Source organism: Zonotrichia albicollis, chromosome 4 (assembly GCF_047830755.1).
Source record: "Zonotrichia albicollis isolate bZonAlb1 chromosome 4, bZonAlb1.hap1, whole genome shotgun sequence".
NCBI classification, from domain to species: domain Eukaryota; kingdom Metazoa; phylum Chordata; class Aves; order Passeriformes; family Passerellidae; genus Zonotrichia; species Zonotrichia albicollis.
In genome coordinates, this window is record NC_133822.1 from 28,713,167 (window position 1) to 28,734,448 (window position 21,282).

General features: G+C 43.4%; 2 protein-coding genes across 11 annotated transcripts in view; both read right to left on the reverse strand.

Moving 5' to 3' along the window:
• Positions 1–253: 253 nt before the first annotated feature.
• NOBOX (NOBOX oogenesis homeobox) lies at positions 254–14,407 on the reverse strand. The gene is made up of 8 exons (XM_026796657.2): positions 14,341–14,407; positions 11,315–11,938; positions 10,823–10,929; positions 10,569–10,687; positions 9,534–9,667; positions 3,401–3,665; positions 2,591–2,898; positions 254–564 (listed from the first exon to the last, which is right to left on the reverse strand). The coding sequence occupies exons 1-8, from the start codon at positions 14,405–14,407 to the stop codon at positions 254–256; spliced, it is 1,935 nt and encodes a 644-aa protein (XP_026652458.2).
• A 3,907-nt stretch (positions 14,408–18,314) lies between these two features.
• Positions 18,315–21,282, reverse strand: part of ARHGEF5 (Rho guanine nucleotide exchange factor 5) — a 33,788-nt gene continuing 30,820 nt past the window's right edge. For all 10 annotated transcript variants that reach the window (XM_074539263.1, XM_074539264.1, XM_026796664.2 and 7 more), the window contains 4 exons: positions 20,974–21,135; positions 20,528–20,598; positions 20,096–20,200; positions 18,315–19,889 (listed from right to left, as the gene is read on the reverse strand). In XM_074539263.1, coding sequence (XP_074395364.1) covers positions 19,735–19,889; positions 20,096–20,200; positions 20,528–20,598; positions 20,974–21,135 — 493 coding nt within the window. In that variant the 3' untranslated portion in view covers positions 18,315–19,734. The remainder of the gene's footprint in view (positions 19,890–20,095; positions 20,201–20,527; positions 20,599–20,973; positions 21,136–21,282) is intronic.

A 21,282-nucleotide genomic window follows, 5' to 3' on the forward strand; every position in this document is an offset into this window, starting at 1 on the left:
CATACGGCTCACAGCAGATGATTTCTGAGAAAATACAGAACTTTGCCACCTGTTTTACTGACTCTTCTGTCTCCATTTCAAAAAACAGATGGATCTAAGAACTAGGTATAAGATAGGTGTAACATCATGGGAACTGTCTCAGGCAGCAGCTCACAAAAAATATATGCAAACAGTTTTCATCCTGCATTCAGGGGACGCACTGCTGCCTTGGAACTTTTTCCCCTCCTCCTTCCCCAAGAAAACATTTAGCTGGTTACCAACCAGTCTCTCCTTTCTTGCCGCTCCTCTCTAAGTCCTCTTTTTCAGCGAGTGCTGCCAACTCTGCCTCTGTTTGGTAGCTCTGGTAGGAACTTTGCTCTGGTGGTGTCACTCCCTTTTGTCTTCCAGTCTGTGGCATGAATTCCAGTACTGTTCTGTTGGGCACTTGAAGGAGATACGGCTCTGTGAAGTACTGCCCTCCTGCCATGCTAGAAAAAGTCATTTGGGAATGCAACTGATCGGAGAAAGGAGCTCCCTGCATGTAGAAATCACTCCAGGGCACAGCTGGATAGGCAGGGATATCTGCTGAGGGAAAAGCCACCAAGAAAAAAAGAAAAAGGAAAATAATATCTATGTAGTACAAGATGTGTGTGTTGTGCTTTACTCAGTGCAAACACAGCACTGCTGTGCAGCAGACATCACACACAGAGCAAGGATCACTTTGCTATTTACACCGCAGTGTATTTAACCAAAACATGGTTCTTAGAAGAAAAGCTTACAAAGTTCATAGCATTGTTATAATCTAAAAAAAAAAAAAATCCATGTCACTCAGCACTGATCCTGAGTGTACGTAATGACAGTAGAGACATCCCCCCAGTTTTTTTTTCCAGTCCCATTTTCCAAGTTAGTTCTGCCAGGCATAAGATGGATACTTAATCTTCACTTACATTTATAAAAGCTGCAAACCAGGAATGTTTTTGTTAATTAATATTCATAATTCAACTAAGCTGCTCACTTGCTTATGTGCTGACATAAGACTCACAGGTGTGTCTGCACTGATAGACTGGTTTCCTGCCCTGCACTTTGGGAATCCTGGAACCTTTTCAGAAAGAAATTCTTCCCTTGTGAGGGTGGTAAGGCACTGGAACTCAAAGGAGTTGTGGCTGCCTCATTCCTGGAAGTGTTCAAGGCCAGGCTGGATGGGGCTCTGAGCAACCTGGGATAGCGGAAAGTGTCCCTGTCCATAGCAGAGGGTTGGAACTGGCTTCCAAACCAAGCCATTCCAGGATTCTATAATTCTGTGAACTTGGTCATCACCGCTGCATAACAGAAAAGCCATTCACTGCTGATTGTGCTCTGGACAAAAGTATGGAGTAAGAGAATATCAACTCTGCCTCTGTTCCTTTGACAACCTTCCAACTTCACCACCTTACATCCCTTGATGCTCATACAACATGCCCCAAGGAATGCAACACACACTTGGGCGTCAAGCAAGAAACACATTTAATTTGATGCAGTCTGGGGCACAGCCCTCTCATTATTTCTGGCACTTCAGACTGAAAAACCACAGAAAATAATAATTATACCTTGGAACTAGAGCAGGCAAGCAGGGCCAAATGTGTTAGATAGCACGGGCGCTACCAACCTGTCCTGAACAATGTCAGCTCTGAAGAGTGGTGACAGGAGCCAGCTTGCAGCCTGATGTGAGTCAGACTGAGCCAGGCTTCCCTCCCTGACAAGGTCCACAGAACTGGTACAAAAACAGCAGCAGCATCTGTGGGCTAAACTCTGTTCTCTCATGTCATAAGACAAGGGATGGAGCTTTTGGAGCATGACCTTAATTTAACAAACCTGTCAGTCTGAATGAATTAACTACAACAGTTTGTCATTTGATTATACTTGGGCTTGAATAACTTCAAAATACAAAGCCCAAACACAAAAGGAGATCAACAATGCCATTTTTACCTAGGAGTTTGGTCTTTTTGGTTTTTTTTTTTTTTCAGAAAATTATGCTGAAGTGCCTTCATCTCAGTGCTGTTGCAAATTCAAGTCAGAGGAAGAATCTATGTCCATACTCTGTTGGCTCCTGTCTCTCTCTTCTTTTGCACTACCCTAAGATACATAACATGATTTCAAACTGGTTTCTGCAGAAGCCAAACAGAGAAGGCTGTTTTTCCTCACTACCTCCAACTGTCCCATCTGCTGTGGTACCTTTTCCACTTTGTACCCTTGACTTCCGCCACATGCAACAAAGGGATGTTCATGTACACAACAGGACACTCTTGGAAAACAAAAGTTACTTCTCCAGTCCAGCCAAAACCTCTGCACCATCTGACACATTCACATTTTATGCTCTTCCTGACACGTGCAGTCTGGGTAGTAACTTTTGATTCAAATGAATGGGTTACTCAGCACTTTAAAAAAAAAACAAGCATACAAGGAAATTAAGTGAGAGAAAGATGGGCACATCTATAGATTTGTGCAGGCATGTGGACCACTTCTTCTTTCTGTCACAGTCATTAGTGAATCCACTGATCATGCTGAATATTTCTGGGTATTATTTAGCAAATCCAGAGGAGGAAGGGGATGCCAAAATAGTTCAGAAATTTACCTGAATTGTCACTTGGCTGCTGTGGCATGACTGGTGCCCCTGTGTGGTTTTGTACATAGCCTTGTGTGGCTCCGCAGGTTATGGTTCCACTGTTGCCAGGTAAGTCAGGGAAAGCTGGATGGGACTCTAGGGGTGTTGGAGGAGGAAGGTGGTCACTGGAGAACATATTGCCGGCCCGGTGACCTTGGTGACACAACTGGGAGAGCTGACAGATTCCCCCCTGGCTGCTGTACTGACAGTAGGTGGCCTCCAGGTTGTCTGCAGGCTCCAGCTGCTCCAGACAAGGGCAGGAAGCTGGTGAACTGAAGCTGCAGAGAGCAAAGAGAGAGGCAACCCAGAGATTAAAGGAGGGTCAACAGCTACACCAACCTATCCAATTAACAACTGTTTTATTGCCAGCCCTTCCTCCCAAAGGCCAGGCACATGACAAGGGCAACAAAAGCCACTTGAGCAAAGTGCTTTCACAGCAGGGTTTTGAACAATGGGTATTAGTGGGAGAGTGGGGATTATCTTCCCACTCTCCAAAGCACGATCCAAAGCTTGAACATCCTCACTTTCACTTGACAGGCATGCAATTCTGAGAGCACTCTGAGTACAGGTAGCACCTGTCTCATAGCAGGCACCCTGTCCTATTATGCACTTTATACAGCTTTTCATACTCCCTTTAAAGTATATCGTCACATCTGCCTCTCGCTTTTCATTAATGCTCCCACCTAATTCCTCATCCCCTGTCCCACATTCACCCTCCCAAGGCTTCTCCCAGGGGCTGCTTTTTTCATCTCTCTCAAAGACCCTCTCATCTGCCCCTACCCTTGATTCTGGTCGCTGTAAGAGACGGATTCCGTGGAGCCATTTTCCTGACTGGCCATGCTGCATTCACTGCTGGGCGTGTCCAGCATCAGGGGAACAACGTGGCTGTGGGGGTCAAAGGCTAGGCTGAGCGGCAGGCTGGCCCTGCGGATGGGAGGAGGGCTGGGAAGATTAGGGAAGCACTCCACGCTGCTGGGACTGAAGTGCAGCGCCTTGCTCTGAGCTTGTGCTTCACAGGGTGCCAACATTCCTACCATCGAGGAGGCTGTGAATAAAACAGACTGTCACACTGTGCCATCACACTGGGAACCTGCAGGAGCAAGCAGATGAAATGACAAGAGGACCAGGACAGAAAAACAAGATGCCAGTGAAAGAGTGGATGTTATTGATGGGAATTAAAGTAAATGAGTACCAGCACTGCTGTTGAGAAGCAAAAGCGAGTAGTAGCAAGCTCTCTGGAACACAGAATGATGTTTATTGGTTAAATAAAATTATCTTTGTGATTTCTGTCTCTGCATACTATCTTTATCCAGCTCTCAAGAAGGCAGCCAAATGAAGCAAAATACTTCTTGGAAAAGAGGCAGGAACAATCCCCAGTCATCTTCCATTTCTATTATCCTCTGGGAGGAGTGTGCTGCACAGATCACCCTTTAGAAAAAATGAACTGTGCTTTGAAAGAAACAAAGCTATGCCTTTACAAATCCACTGTCTGGGCTGTTTTGAAACACATTTTCACTCTCGTTTTGGCCTCTGATGAATCATGCCAAAAACAAAAATTAAAAAAGTAGAAATGGCAACTGAAGGTCTTTGGGAAAAAGAAGATGAGAGATGGGAAAGGAAACCAACACCTTTTTGTTGGTAGAATCTTGTTTGGTGACCTGTCTCCTCTGCTGGAAAAGGAGAGTGGAACAGTTTCCTACAGAACAGCCTCTGTGGAAAGACACAATAGAAGAAATGAAATTGACGATCAGAATCAGGTATGCTGATGATCCAGAGTAACAATTATACACAAAGCTCAAGAAGCTTGGGCGTGGTGCAAGCAAATGAGTTTCTCTCTTATTATGGCAAAAAAAATTAACAAATGGTTTCTCTCTTCACAAATGCAGCCATCACCTGTGCAGGAAGGTGCAATGATTTCTCCAGTGTAGCTGAACCAGCTCAAGGATGAGGAAGAGAAGAGAAAATATCACCAGCTGCCCAGGTGAAGCTCTCCCACATTGCAAAGTTTTCAGGGAAAGTCTGCAGCTGCACTTCACCCTTACAGGCATAGAGAATAACATCAAATGCACTCCACCAGGTGTGACTCAAAGGCCTTCAACACAAACCTAAACATAAAGATGCCACAACAAGTATTAGCAGCCTTTAGAGAATTTTGGAATGCATTTCCAGAGAGCTGATGAGGAGTTTTCACTTCAACATCTTGCAGCACTGTTTCTCAGATTGCCCAGTGTGCTGGGCAGTTTTGTGTCTCTTAGTGCACCTTGCCACATTCTGTTTTTTTCCCAACTCTCTTCAGCCATGGAGAGAAGGAATCAAATGTTTCAATGAAAACTTTTCAAGTTTTCAATAGCCCTGATTTTGGGCTCAGTCAGAAAACTGAAGTGAAATCTAGGATGGCATCTCTAAAGCATTTACATACTCAGGCAGTTCTCAGGGGTTTATTTTTTTTGTTTGATCACACTATTTATCCATGCCCGGCAGCATCTCAGGTGTACCTGTTGCATTCCTGGGTTTTGGTTTAGGAACTGAAACTGAAGATCTCTTCTGATTTTTTTAAACCCTTCTTTAGCACTGGTTGTCCTGACCACTGTGCCCCAGAATGTTCACACAAATGTTATGGAACAGCAGCCATGGGGGGCACAACTTACCTGAAAAGCACTCTATATCCAGGTAAAGCTCCAGTTCAGTAATGACAGCGGTTCTGCAGATGGCCCTGCTCTTCCTCTTGATGAACACAAGCAGCCCAGGAAATCACTTCTAAACCCATCTCCATGCCTACTAAGAATAATTTAATTTTTTAAAAATATTTGCAACACTTAGTGCAGGTAATCTTTGTGGATCATGACAATAGGATCCCCAGGCAGTGAGACTGTGAGACAGCACCCTCAATCTCCAAAGAGCTGGTTCAGCCTTTTCTAAAGTCTCCTCTGCTTCTCTGTCCTTTCAAAGAGACACTGATATTTTGTCTTCTAAATAAAGTCACAAATGCAGTAAGAAGAAACAATTCCCAGAGAAGTCATATCTGCTGAATCTGGCATATCTACAGAAGATTCCAGAATTGTTCCATGAAGAATTCTGAACCCTGGCTTGACATAATGCTTACATTGTACAATTCTGTGGCTCTTCCTGATGCTGATGTAGAGAGAGAGAGAACCTCAGAAGGCTTTCCAGTGAACATGGGAATGTAACAGTAGGATTTTTATTTCTTTCTTCCATTACTTCTGGGTTCTCAGTCCATGAGACAACCTTGGGAACTTTTGGAGAGCAATTTAATCATTTACACCTTCACATCTCGGAACCAGTCCTGGTACTACACTTGACTTAACTCTAGAATGGTTATTCTGTTTGCAGCCTTTACTGGAACATCAAGGGCCATCACAAAGCTTTTGATAGGTTCATCCTCATCTTGAAATTATGAGATAAAGAAATTTGTTCAAAATTTGTGTGAAAGCTAGAGTCATATAAGTGAAGTCATTGGAGCTTGTAATTTATTTACTGTTCTTTGACAAGCCATATCCAGCTTCATCCAATTGCTCCCAAGATTTCCATTACAATCCCATTTCTGCCACTGAATTTAATCACCTTGCTATCTGCTTAACAGAGTTACCTGCACAGGCTGGGCTCCAGACAGGTGTCCTCAGCAAGGCAAACACATGAAACAAAGGATTTCCTGCAAGAACACCAATGGGGCAGAAAAATCCCCTCTCTACCAGAGGCACAGAAAGGAACTTTTTTTCCTAATGGGTTAACTCTAAAGAAAACACAAGCCAATTAATCGCAGATACATATGTATCGGCAAGAAATCTCAGAAGACCAAGAAAAGCTTCAAATAATTGCCCAGTGTCTAAAAAAAAAGCCATTAATTGTAATCATGCTGTTTAGCAAAAGTGGAAAAAAACCCACCAGCAAAACATTTCTAAGATCAAAACAAGCTCAAAATTGAAGTTTTGAGTCACGAGAGTCTCTTATAGCAAGTAGTGTGGCTACTATATCTAAATCAGAAGCTGTAACTGCCAGCAAGGTAACACACATCTCAAATACAACTCACTGACATTTTAAATCAGCTTGTTTGGAGAACTGGTAAAAACAGTGGGACATTTAAAAAAAAACAAGACAAGCCAAATCCACATAGCAAGAGTCAGAACTACTGGATAGAGCAAGGAAAAACAATGGAAATTGCAGCACTGAACACTCTACAAAGTCTCATGCACTTAAGTAATTTTCTTGTCCTGCTGAATGTGTTAAAAAAGGAAAGCATCTGAATAGCCACTCCAACAGGTCACACTCTGTGGACCCAACTGTACCACAATGCAGAAATCCCAGAGGCTTTTGCTAAAACCATACATGAGCCGTTTCCACAAGGGACACTATCAAGCAATTGGTTTTGCCTTGTAAATTGATAACCTTTTCATTCATCTGTCTTCTCTTTTGTTTTGCTCCTGTTAATTTGGATTTCATCCTATCCAAGTTTTGTCTCCTTCATTGTCTGAGATACCCTAATAAAAAAAACAGGCAATCCATGGATAGCCCTGCAGATCTCTCTTGTACAAGGATTCTCTACAAGTAATATCAGTCTTTTTCCCTCAGAGAGAACACTTTTTCTTCCTTACATATTGCACCAAGAATTCAGATAGGACCTTTCTTTCCTATTAGAAAGAACTGCTTGTGTTTTCCACATGGAGAGCTGCATTCCAGTGTGCAGATCCCCCAGAAAGAAATGCAAGCAGAGGACCCAGATCATGTCCCTAAATTAAACTTTATTTCTCTGACAGACATTATCCAACAGGGCAAATAGCTTCATGTTGAGAGAGAGCAGGTTTTGGTTGGGTATTAGAAGTAAACTCTTCCCTGTGAGGCCCTGGCTTATGTTGCCCAGGGAAGCTGTGGCTGCCCTATCCCTGGCAGTGTTCCAGGCCAGGATGGATGGGGCTCTGAGCAACTTGGATAGTGGAAGGCGTCCCTGCCCATGGCAGGAGGGATGGAATGAGATGATATTTAAGGTCCCTTCCAACCCAAACCATTCCCTGATATTCTCTCCTGACTAAACAGTGTCTCAGCAGAGGTACTTTAGGAACAAGGGGAGGTTCCTAAAGCATAAAAATCAGAAGATATTTGGTTTGTTTCCTTTAAATTATTTGTCTTGCAAAACCTTGGTTTCTATCCAATTAAATACAGGGCTCAACAGACTTCACCACTTCATCACTCTGAAAGCAGAATTACTCAAACATTTTGACCATATTTACTCTGTCGCAAGAAGTGGGAAAACTGGAACTGACTGAATTACAGTTAAAAAGGTCATAGGATTGACTAAAGGAGTCCTTGCCTTGGGAGGATGACAGGCAAATTTAAATGACAGAAGTACTAGATTAGGTTATAAAGAAAGTATTTCAATTACGTACTTTTAGCAACACATAAAAATTCTAAATTTCCAGTTGCTTTCCACCATACCAAAATATCTCTAAGGTAAAAGCACTACCAAAAATATTTGAGTAATTCTTGGAAAATGAGTTGCAGGAACTGGCTTTAATACTGACAACTAAATACTGGTATATTTAGAATACAACGAGAGGACGGACATAATGGCATGAAATTCCAAAGAATTAATTACACTGGGAAGCAGGAAAACACACACAGCAGTACCACATGTCAGCACATCTGCTTGGGATATCCATCCCTAAGAAAGTGGTGGAGTCCTCATGACTTTGGAAATCTTTTCATATTGCGCCAATTTGGAAACAAATGTAGCTAGGAAATGTTTTAGGGAGCACTCCTGACTCTAGGGAAGGCTCTTGAACTGCACACATCAATAAACAATTAGACAAATCCTCTCTCTTTCATTGCCATCAATCTTTTATCAGAGCTCGGGTAGAAAACTGGTTGAACAGCACACCCTACTGACTTAAAACTCCACTGCAACAATGATTAAATTCAATCTTCAGCTTTGGAACTCAGCTACTCTCACTCCCTCAAGGTCTCGAATAATATGGAAACCTGCCCTGCCTGGAGAAGCCAAGGAAGCTCCTTTGGATGTTTTAAGGTGTGGAGTAGCTGATAGAGCCTTTACAACACCAGCAGTTCACAGAGGCACCTTCCTAAGGCAGCTCACATGGTTCAGACTGTAACCAGAATGTTTCCATCTAAAGAATATGGGGAGTGTGTCTCTGCCACAGAGAACATCAGAACCAGAACATTCACCTCATCCTTTACAGCAGCAGGACCACTGTCAAACAGCTGTTACGGAAGAATGCCCTGCTCACTTAACCTTATGAAGTCGTATTCAGAATTCCTTGATGGCTTCTGCTAGGACAGAAACAAGGACTGCAAATCTGTCTCCAGAAATAGCACAGAGGCACCACCATGCTGGTAGATAACTGGTAGAGACTCAATCAGCAGTGAGCTGCCATACCTACAATCACAGAATCATTGGTAGAGACCTTAAGGAACACCTCATTCCACCGCTCTGCCATGTGTGGGGACAACTTTCACTATCCCAGGTTGCTCAGAGCCCTGTGGTCTGGCCTTGGACACTGCCAGGGATGTGGTATTCACAGCTACTCTGTGCCAGTGCCTCACCACCCTTGCAGGAAAGAATTTCTTCCTAATATCTAACCTAAATTTCCCCTCTTTCAGTTTGAAGCCATTCCCTCTTGTCCCACCACTACAGTGCCTGATGAAAAGTCCCTCTGCAGCTTCCCTGTAGGCCCCTTCAAATACTAGAATGTTCCTCTGAGGTTTCCACAAAATTTTTTCTCCTTCAGGCAGAACAGTTTCCGCTTTCTCAGCCTGTGGAGTGACATGCCACTTTTTGCACTGATGGCATAATGCTCTGACATGCTCTTTCCTAAAGCCTTGGGGCACCTCCACCAGCTAATGCTGCAGCTGTGCAAAGCACACATGCTGCTCGGGGTCTCACCTGAGGCAGAGGTGGGTACTGCAAGGTGTGTGCTGAGCAGGCTGGAGGAGTTCTCAGCTCCAGGGTCTCCTCCCAGCCTGTCAGGCTGGTCTCCAGCAGTGTCAGGCAATGGAGGCACAGACAGAGGAGATGCCCTGCAGCAGACACAGAGGACAAGGCAGGGCATTATGAACAGTCATGCACTCTGTCAGACAAGGAGCAAATCCTACATCACCAGCAGGTGCAAAGGGAAAGCCCTGTCTGACTAGAAGTGCAAGGAATGCTGTATCAAGTGTCTTTGGGGAAGCAGCGCCAGGTCACTTGAATAGGAGAGGCAGCAGGAACAGTGCAATAAAGTAAGGTGCTCTCCAATCTTCCACTTTAATTTATCCTCTTCCACTTAGTTTTTCCTCTTTTCATTCTGTTTTCTTCATAAGAAGACACTCCAGATTGCCATAAATACATCCCTATGGAGACTGATTTCTCTCTTCACACATTCACTATCCTATGAAAGACCATCTACCCTCTTACATATTCCCTTTCCCCCCAATAATGTCCTCTGCTCACATATGAGCTGCTACCTTGGATTTCCTCAAAGAAGTCCATTACTTTCTAAGACTGATCTAATCAAGCAGCATTTCCATCACCAAGTGAAAATCCATGGAAATGGAAAGTAGTGGTGGGAGAACTGGGTTAAAAGAATCCCCAAGCACACCCAAAGCACCCGGCTGATGCATTCACAGAAACTATGTGTCATTATGAAGAGATGATTCCATAAATTTTTCTACCTCATCCCTTGCTCTTTACATGATTTCAGCCAGAGCTATTTCAATTGTTTTAGCTCAAAATTAATTTGATTAATCTGTGTTACAGGTTAATCAAAAGGACTTTTAAGAGGGTTCATCACAATTTGCCCAGAAATCTGACAGGCTACCTAGGTCCAACTCAATGCTCAGCTGTTCACTGTTAAAAGGTGAAGGGGAAATGGCAAAAGAAAATATTTAATGGGTTCGGTATCAATTGTGGAAAAATGAGAAAACAGAGTAAGTTCCTTACCCATAGCCCTCTGATCCAAAGGGGACTGACAGAGCTGATGATGCTGGATATTTTCTGTTGCCTTTTATGCTCAACTTCTGCAATTTCCTCCACTTGGCCCTGCGATTCTGAAACCAGACCTGAAAAATGGGAAGAAAGGAACACATTCAGGGAAGAAACCATCTACACATGGAGACAATGAGAGTGTCCCAGTCCCTGCCCATCCCTTTTCTGCACAGAACCCACAGGCAGCACTGTCCCCCAGCAGGCATTACCAGGACACGCTGTGGTGTCACACCAACCACAGCTGCAATCTTTCTCCTCTTCTCATTGTCAGGATAGTGGTCTTCCTGGAACATCTTCTCCAGCTCTTCTAGCTGTTCTAGAAATGATGCATTGTCCAAAGAGAGAGAGATGGGAAGTATGTGACAAGAAAATAAGAAAAAAAATTTAAAAGAGAGGGAAACAGAAAAAAAAATAGAACATTTTTATTATACTAGAAATACATGAGTAACAAACAATTTTTTAAAAATAAACCACAAAAATCAACAAAAATCTTCTTCAGCTGTTTCAAAAGCAAAGAGCATTGCCAGTGATGCTTCAAATGAAAGACACTCAGCAACCTTTATTAGTGGAGGTCTTCACACACCTAATGGTGTGGAGTGCAACGCAATACCAGTTAGAGCACATCAGCACTGGGAAGGGAACACCAAGTGCCACTGGCACTGCAAATGTCACTGTGTGCCAGTGTGTGCCCTGGGATCTACCTGCACTATAGAAGGTGCGGGGTTTCTTCTTGACAGGTAAGGATTTTTTTCTCTTGGCCACATCACAGCTGCCTCTGGAGTCCAGGACTGAAGAGTCCTCATAGGAGTTCTGAGCTGCAGTCCTGGCTGGAGCACTTTTGGATCGGTGAGGGGCCAGGCCGATCTCCTCCTGCCTGCAGGCAGCTCCAGCCACTCCACTGGATGCTTGCTTAGTTTTTCCCTTCTTTGCCTCCTTTTCAATCTCACCAGGGCAGTAACTCTCAGAGTGCTCTTGTGACCGTGACTGACCTGTGGGCTTCTGTGCTAATCCAACCTTCGTGTCACCGCAGAAATCCAATGGTTGCTCATACACCAAGGCAAAGTCATGCTGGCCATCAAGGACAACAGAGCCTTTGGAAGAGGACCCAGTTGCCTGCAGGCTGCTGCATCCCTCATCTTCTTCCACCTCCTTTACAGAGCTATTCCTGTCTTCTATTCCCAAGTTGTCCTCAACCATTTCTTGTCGGACTGTGCCTGGGAATGCAGGTAGCACACTGCTCTCTGCGCCATGGTCACCAACAGCATCAGCATCCACCACAAGGTGCTCTGTATTCAGCAGCATGTTCTCCCTCTCATCCTGGCATTCTGCAAAGCAAAAATGAGGGAAAAAAATCCAAACCCCACCCCACATGCCCATTGCCTAAGCTGGATGTGCCTGGATCAGGAGTTTTAGTTCTGGGGGAAGGGAAAGACCACACAACAAAACTCAACAGTGACAAGAGAGCTCAGAATAAGGACAGGTGCTGCCAGGAAAGCAACAGCAAAGAAGCTGATATGGTCAATATGGAGATACTCAAACGTGTGATGAGAAAAGCCTCATTTTAAAAGCAAACTATAAACTACAGAAGAGGGTAATTCCAGACACAGAGATTAAAGGGAAGCTTGCATGTTACAAATACAGTTGTGGGAAAACAGCTTCAGAGATAACACAGGTCTCTGGAACAAGCAACAGAACAAAAATCAATGACCTGACAAGATTCCAACACCTTATTAAAATGAGCAGAAGAAAGACAGAAGCAAAATTCTGGTCCACTTTGTCAGCAGGGATTACCTGACAAACATCATCACTTTTTTACTTTTATAGAGTTCTATCATACCAAAGCTGGCCAAGCAAAAAACCATTAATTGTACAAACTTCTAATAATTGCCTTAAATTAATTCTCTGTAGCTTCAGTCACACTTCTGAATAAAAGATTTACAAGATAGGGAGTGAAATAGGGGGATAAGGACAAAATTTGGTACAGAAGTCCAACAAAGTTTAACAAAAACCCCAAACTGTGTTACAATAAGAAAGACTAAATAGTAGAAGACAGGTCAGAAAGAACACAGCAAGAGAAATAATTAAAATAGGCAACAGAATAATACAGAAGCCTTATACTTTCCCAGCTGGCACATACATTTCCAAATAAAAAGTTCCAAAAATCTCCCAAGCGGCTCAGAATGTGTAAGTCTGTGTGATTTCTGCTATTTTTTTTTTAGAGTGATTATTTCATATGAATAGGAAGTAGAATAATAAACCCAAACCCATGTAGTTGCCTTTGTCTGGAGAGAAGAAAGTTTGAGCAGGCTGTTGGCAGCATTCCAATAGCATATGACAACACAGAAACTTGATAGTTTAATTTTTTAGGGAAAAAGATACAAATCATTTCATTTCACTGTGCTCTGCTTTTGATATGTATTAGTGCAATGTCAAAATAAAGGATTTGCTTCTGCCTCAATGTCTCTTTCAGAAACAACTGCTAATCAAGGAAGAGCCCCACAATTCTAAGCAGACCAGAGACATTTCACAGAAGTATGAGGGGATGGCAGGCTACTCCAAAAGCATCTAATTTGCTTTTTATAGGATTAAGAGAACCAAATTAGTTGCAGGGGAAAGAAACAGAAGCAGGAAACCATGCAGCTATAATAATTTGATCTTGTTAAGCAGCAACTAGTTTCCACTGCATATAATATCCTGATGGGGAGAGTCAAGAACTGAATGAGAAAGAAGAGGTCTCTGGTCCATATAATTAATTTTTCCACCATCCTCCTGGTTATATCTGAGTTTATCTCACTCATTATGTGAGGGGGGGGGGGGGGAAAGTATTTTCACATTATTTGAGCAGGGTTTTTACTTGTTTCTATGCAAACCCCAGTATGTGTTTACATCACAAGCATCCAAGTCTTACGTGGGCACCTGGGAGTTTCATATTCTTTACAGAAATAGACCTCCAAGTGAAAGTAAACTGCTGTGCTTTATTTCTAGAACAGATAACAAAAATCTCTCAACCATTTGGGACTGCCAAGGAAAAGAGCTGAAATGAAAACCAAGTTTGGAGAGAAAGATGGGCCTTCCTGGTAACAAAGGGAGTTATAAAACCACTCCTTTCTCCCATAATTCAGAGACCAGACTGAACACCACTTTGTCCCACTTTTAGAAAAATAGAACGTTAAGGAGAAGGAAGTTGACGAGTGGGTGTTCAGGAATAGGTAGTCTGGAACACGTGGTGCGCTTGCAGCAAGCCAAGCCCCATTTTCTATCTCACAGCCACCTCCTTAGACATTCCTCGGAAAAAGCCAACCACTTCATCCGCAAGGTTTTTAGGGTTGTTTGGGGCATTTGGTATAAAGCCACCTGAACACACACACGGCAGGGGAAAAGGAGCAGCCTCAGAGGTACCTCCACACAAGGAGGGGGAAAACTGGACAGCGAGGAAGGTGCAAATGAGAATTCCCGAAGTAGCGGGAGCCGCTCGGTATGACACAAAGAAAAGACTCCCTGCCCCCAGCCAGGTGCTTTTACTAGCAGGGAACACGAGGGCCAGGAAATCCATCATTCCCAGCCGCGGGGCCTAGGACGTGGAAGGCTAATGAGTGCCCAGATAACATCGCTGAGGAGCGATTATCCTCCCCCCGGGCTGCCCATTAGGCTCATTGCCGGGTGCCCCCACCGGATAATCAGGCGAGCCGGTATCACTCATCCCCCCTGCCCTCATCCACACCCTTACCATAGCCCATTCCAAGCCCTCTGGCCGCCCGCTCCTCCGGCTGCTGCTCCTCGTCCGCCCCGTCCATGCCGGCTCCGTGGCGGGCCCGCTCCGACCCAGCCCGGTTAATGCCCCCGTCCGGCCGCCCGTCCTGCCCGGCCCCGGCCGCCTCATCAGGGCCACCTGGGCACAGCGGGGGAGACCGCCCCACCCCTCTCCTCTCCACGGGAAGCACGCTGGGCCCCTGTTCTCCACACGGAGGGAACGGGAGTGTTCCAGCCTTGGTGAGGATATCGGGAAGAATGCTCCCCGTGAGGAGCTGGCTGAAATATCGCCGTGTGCACTTTGGTGTTGCAAAACTCGCCACCCGTGGATGGAGGGGACTTCGTTGTCAGGACTGCTAGACCTAGTTCTGCGTTCCTCAGTACGAGGACAATGAGCTACTGGACAGGGTCCAGCGAAAGGAAACCAAGATGATGCGGGGTCTGGAATGTTACAATGAGAGAGACTGCAGGGGCAGGGTCTGTTCTGGCTGCGGAAGACTGGGAAGGGTCTTGTAATCCATATAAATAATCTTTAATAGGTGGCATGAGGATGGTGCCAGACTCTTTTCAGTTGTGGCCAGCGGCAGGACAAGGAGCAATAGTGTGAAAACTGCATGTATTTTATGATTGGCTTTTCGCAAATATTAAAATGAATATTATATGTGTTGTGTTAAAAAGTAGTGCTGTATTAATTCTCCTAAGTACTGTGTTAAATATAGTTTTAGGTTATAAAAATTGTTAAAATAGAAACTATGCTATGTAAGATGCTTTATTTAACAGAAAGGGCTTACAGCGAGATAGCAGCCACAGGACACCTAAATCTTTCAGAGAAAGGGAATTTATTGCCATCTTATCAGAAGAAACTAACTTCCCGCCTTGGAGGCGCTGTTAGGATTAGAAGGAAGAAGTTGACAATGACCAGACGGAATCCTGTGTTTGAATGGAATTTATGCATCATGTATGAAGTGAATGAATATGCAACGGGCTATTGTTCTTAAGGGTTAATCCTTTGTTAGCAGGGGTCATTTTTCGGGCTCGTGATGCCCAGAAAAAGGTACCCGGACCTCCATAACTCTTTGTTTTTATTGTCTCATATTGCCTTAATTCAATTTGTACAAATTGTTATTATTCTAATCATGTTACTATTTTTTTTAACCATTTTGTTACTATTAAACTTTTAAAAATTTTAAAAATAAATGATTGGCGTTTTTCACAAATAGCCATGAACTAAACCACAAAAAGTTTAATCTCAACATGAGGAAGACCTTTTTTTCAGTAGAGAATGGCAGAGCACTGGAGCAGCTGCCCAGGGAGGGAATGAAGTCTCCCTCTTTGGGGAAATTCCTAACTCATCTGGACGCGTTCCTGTGTCACCTGCTCTGGATGACCCTGACTAGACCATCTCTAGAGATGCTTCCCAGCCCTAAGAATTCTGTGATTGTGATCTTTTCCGGTGGCCTGGCAGGAACACATTTTTTTAGGTGTCCAGCAGCTTCTAGTTCTTCAGCAGCTGGGGGCTGCAAGGAACAAATGGCACTTCCTGACTTTTGAGTGCTATAATTTGTGTCCTTTCAATGCTTAACAATTCTTACTAAAAAGAAGGCTCCTAAGAGACCAGCACCAGGCAGTGCTTGCACGAAGACTGAGACATACATCCTGATGCACCAAAACACAACATCCTTCATCCTCCTCCTGTTTATTGGCTCATCATCGTGTTGCTGGCACAGCACTGTTCTCCTCCTGACTCAAAATTCCTGTCTTCATTTCAAGGTTTACTTTTGGCTTCTAAAGCCTTGCTTCTGCACATGCTTTCACCTGAATCATTTCATCAGGTTAAACGAGTGTAAGCTGAAAGATCTGTGCCAACATTTTGGAGCCAGTATAATTGGTTTAACAGTGCACCTGGTTCAGCCATCAGCTACAAGAAGTTGGGACTAAAATGGCATTTGATTTGTTAACAGGATTCAGCTGACAAGACACATCTTGAGGGTCATGGGACCTCTTCAATATTAGAAAACAATGCAAATAGAAAAAAACACTATCTGCTTTAAAAGTTGTTTCTGAGCAAGGTTGTTTATTTACTGAACTCTGGTCCTAATATCACCTCTTTGGTCCTAATATCACCTTTTTTGTGAAAATAATTACTTAGGAAAATGCTTTCATTTATTTTCCTTGAGGAAGGACCATCACAGATCCCCAGCACTAGAAGTTTTGGGGGGTTTTTGAGCCATACATATACGTGTAGATATGTATGTATGTATATGTATATATATATATAATATATACACACCATGTATATTAAACTACTTTATATGTATTTTAAACTGCTTTTTATGGAAAATGTCAGCAGTCATAAAATTTGGTTTTCAGACATACACCCTGACTTCTCAGCTTCTCAACAAAACTTTTTAAAGGCAGCTCATGCTTGTATTTCATTGCTGTCCTTTTCACAAAAAGAAAATAGTGTAACTGCCCTGAGTGTCGTCTTTAATTATTTCTTTTTTTCAGAAATCCTGAATTTGTTTTGTCCAGATACACTTTGTGTCAGTCTCCACAGGTTCCCGGGGAAGATACAGTGCCACCCAGCACAGTATCTTTGTGAGTAGCAGGAAAGTGTTGGGATTTGCATGACATACCCTATGCTTCTGTTTATTACTGATTTTCTGGTAAATCAGGTAATCCATATTAGATAATGTGGGGAGAAATTTTGGCACAATTTAGACTGTCATAGGATACAGTAAGCATTCCATTAACTTGATTCCTGTATTGTGAATGTGCAGTTGGGAGGGTTATTGTACTAGTTTGATTAAGTTTGTACAAATCAAAGATATATCAATCAGTTTCAGTGTAGATTTGTTTATGGATTTTGGTGGCAGGATGGTGCTGGGGCTAAAAGTTTAACTAAATAGTGAGAAGTTGAGGCCTGTCTGAAATGTAAGAAATCAAAGTAACCCAGGGTATAAGCACTTGTTCTTAGAAGTGAAAGCTGACCTTTAAATGCTCCTCAACATATAAAGGCCTGACATCAGGAAATAAAGGCTGTGACAGGGACAAGTTAACCTGTGATCCAACTAGTTAGAAAGAGTACAGAAGTGCTGTCAATTATGACAACAGTACCCTTGAAGTTTCCTATGTCAAGTGGAATTTTAACAACATATGGACTTAAGCACAGAAACCACTTTGGGAGGCTGTAATGAACAATCTGCCTGCTTGCTTTCCAGAGCAGAGTTTGAAAGAGTAAAGAACCTGAGGTGTTGAACAAGATGACTTCTAATTTAGAATGGGAATATATATGGCTGGCTCCTCCTGGATGAAGCTGAAGTGGATGTGGAATGCCTTGACTGCCTGTGTGAGGTGACCTTACACAGCAGAAGTGATCCCATGGCAACATTTTATGTCCCACCTGAGACACTGACAATCCTGGGGACTTGGAACTGCATAAATTCATGACAGCTTGGGACAAGCAGGCGTTTGGGATATCTGAATATTCTGGGTCTTGTGGAGGATTATAACCCTTCTTGTGTGAGTCTGAGGTAGAGCTCTGCTTTGGCTCTTAGCTTGGGAACAGCTACAGTCCTTCTGGGGGAAATGTGTTAGCAGATTGTTGTCTGACCATAGACTAAAAGTTGAATAACTGGGTCCTGTCCTTCTGCTCTAGTGGGCTGAACTCCCATTTTCTTAGTTCATCCCTTCAGCTTACCTTCAGTTATGGATGACTAACACCACTGTGGAAGAGCTGCAACATCAGCTCTCTAGGGCTGGGGATAACACTGAAGAACCTTAAGGCTGGATAAACCCAGCTTTCATCACTGCCTCTGCTAAAGAGAACTGTTTGTACTTAACAGTCACTTAGAAAGGAAAATTATAGCAAAAAAATACTGCATGTATATTCAGTAAATTGAATTACTTACATTTGAGAGGAAAACCTAAATAACAAGGCAAGCAGAAAGCTTTTTAACTGGAGAAGTGCATGAGTTTATTAGGACTAAAAGCAAGTTTTCTTTTAATCCAGCAAAAATTATTGATATAAATAGGCCATAATAAGCTATTCTAGATACAATGTAAATGGGATTTAAAGGCAGAATGTTACAGAGACAGAAAGCTGGAGATACAAAGGTAACTAATTCTTCAAATATATTAAACGCAAGAGGCTACACGTGGCTTTCTTTGGTGTACAGATTCTTAAACTTGGTCTTGCATTGACTGAACTGAACACTTTAACACAAAAACAGTATTTTACACTTGAAGGCATATCCTCAAACAGACAGGTTCTGCACAAATGCATGTAAACTGGACTTAAAACCAGAGTCCTTAAAAAGAACAAAGACCCTGGTGAACATTTTGCCTTTATCTACAGGGGCTAAATATCTCAGTGTTCTCCATAAGTGTGCAAAATGGTGCATGCAATACCACATCAGCAATCAGAGTAAGAGCAGCAGTAAAGTGCCACTTCATTGCATGTGCCTAGTCCTGGTTATTTTGTACAGGGCATTTACCAACACAAAATATAAATCTTTGTCAAAAGTCACTGATCTTCCAAGGGGAGACCGAGTAAAAAAAAGGTCAGTTCAAATGGCTTGGTGGGATGCTTGTTTAGAAGAGAGATGACCTTTTGGAAGCAGATTTCTCAGCATGATACTTCTTATGTGGGGGAAATCATCATTGTGGCTTCTGAAAACTGCTTAATTCTAATGGATTTTGTAATGCTGTCAAGGACTCTTAACAGCATTTGGGTACAATGCTGTTGTACCCAAATGCTGTTATTTGCCTATCTAAACCCCTGTAGACTTGCATGATCTAAAACATAAATTGCCCTAAATGGAAATTACACTATGGAGATCAACACCATGCAGGTATCCAGAGGATATTCAAATGGAATATTCTCTTCAGCTCTGTTGTGCTTTGCACTTAGCACCTTCCTTCTCAGGAACTTGAAGCTCTCAGGCTGCTAATACTAGTGAATTTAGCCTCACAACATGCAGTGAGGTAGGTAAGTTTACCCCCATTTTGCAGATGGCAAAACTGAGGCAGAACTCTGAAGTGACTTTCATAAAGTCCCACAACTTGTCAGTGGCAAAACCAGGAATATGTTTTCAGAAGTCCAGACCCCAGACCTCTGTCTGATTTAAGTCCCTCCCTGCTACCACAAAGCAAGAAATACATGCAACCTTTATCCTTCCTCTTGCTGCTGTAGTTTTGCTGACACAGAGGAAGTTTTTCGTGATTGAATTCCCACTTTCTTTGGCAAAAAGCACCTGGTCCTGTCAAAGTGCTTTGTATTATGCTCTTCACAAAGGCATTTCTTCTGAGGCACGATAGAAAAGCCATGGTTTCCCCATGGCAGGGAGACTGTACAGGTCCAAACAGAGCCTTATTTCTTGCAGAAGACCTGCTGCTTGGCATTCTTCACCCGTTGCTCCTCCTTCAGGTTCTTCTGCCGCACGTGTTTGCTGGAGATGTTTTCCACGTGTTCCGAGGGGAACCAGCCTCTCTCCCGATCTGAGAGTTTTACTCCTTCTATCCACCCTGTGGTGTGGGGAAAAGCACAACATGAGGCAAAAGTCACATGTTTTTTTCATTGTTTCCCATAAAAAAGCCCCATCCAAAAAGACCCTAAGAGCAAAGGAGAAGATTCTCTTTCAGCTTCCAAATAAAGCATACTGAAGAAGACGAAGAATCCCTCTGCCCTCTCAATCCTACAGTTTAAGACAGGCACTGCTCATTCTGCTCACCGTCATTGCTGTACTGCATAACCATGATGATATCTGCCTTCTCCAAAGCCAGCTCATCATTTTCCCGAGCCTTGTAAGTCTTTATGCACTGAACTTGTGGTGCATCTGAAGGGGAGGAAAGATCACATTGATATCTCGGAAAGCAACAGTAAACCTAAAAATCAGCTCCGGAGGAGGTGGAGAATAAGGAGCTGCCCAAATAAAAAGCTGAGAACTGGAAGGGACGTTGCAGGTCTTCATCTAAAATGACACATTAAAACATGTACAATAACTGGCAGCACCCAGCACTGAGGGAAAGCCCATGAGTATGTTCTTTACTACAAAACCCCAAGTATTCTGCTTTGGAATCCTTCTGGGGTATCCCACCTAACAGTGCCTGTGACTCCTGCGAGCCAGCCCAGCCCCCTTGCTGTAGCAGTAGAGCAGTCTCACCAGGGCATTCCAGGAGGTCCAGTTCTCCCCGGGGAGGTGCCAAAGCAGAGATCCACCTCAGCTTCTCACTGCTGGAAAACAGCACAGAATAGGTATCAGCATTCAGTGTCAGGGATGACAGTCTGGTGACTGAAATGGGGTGAGATGGAGGGGTGTTTGCTCACACAAAGGGAAGCTGAGAAAGGAGGTGGGAAAAGGCAAAAGTTCCCATTTTTGGAGGCTGATGGTATGACATAATGTGGTAGTCCTGTATGTGCAGCTATGATGAGAGAGGGGCAGGTGTTTCACAAGGAAATAATTATAGCAAGAGAATGCTTTTCAAGACTTCTGCTTAGAAGCTACATTTGGTATTTCAGCATTTGAATAGCTGAGGGACAATCATCAGGCTACCAGGAGGTGTCTGGCCATGGTAACAGGATATACCACAGGTAAACTTGAGTTCTTACTGTGTCTCTGTCCGGAACAAGAACTCCACTCTTTTCCCCTGGTTATTCTGAAGAAGAAAGAGACGGAACAGATTCTTGTTTGCCCCGTGGAGTTTCATCTCGCACTTCTCGCCACGCACGTATGAGAAAGCAGCGTGGTCAAACACAACGAAACGTCCACCCCTGCAGGTCAACAGGAGGAACAAAACAAGGTGAGAGTTTTAAGGCGATGAGGGTTACATAGTGAGTCACATAGTCTGCAGGAAAGCAAAAAGCTTTTAGTAAGTCTTCATCTGCTTCACACATCCTAAGCAGTGCTCTTGTTAGAAG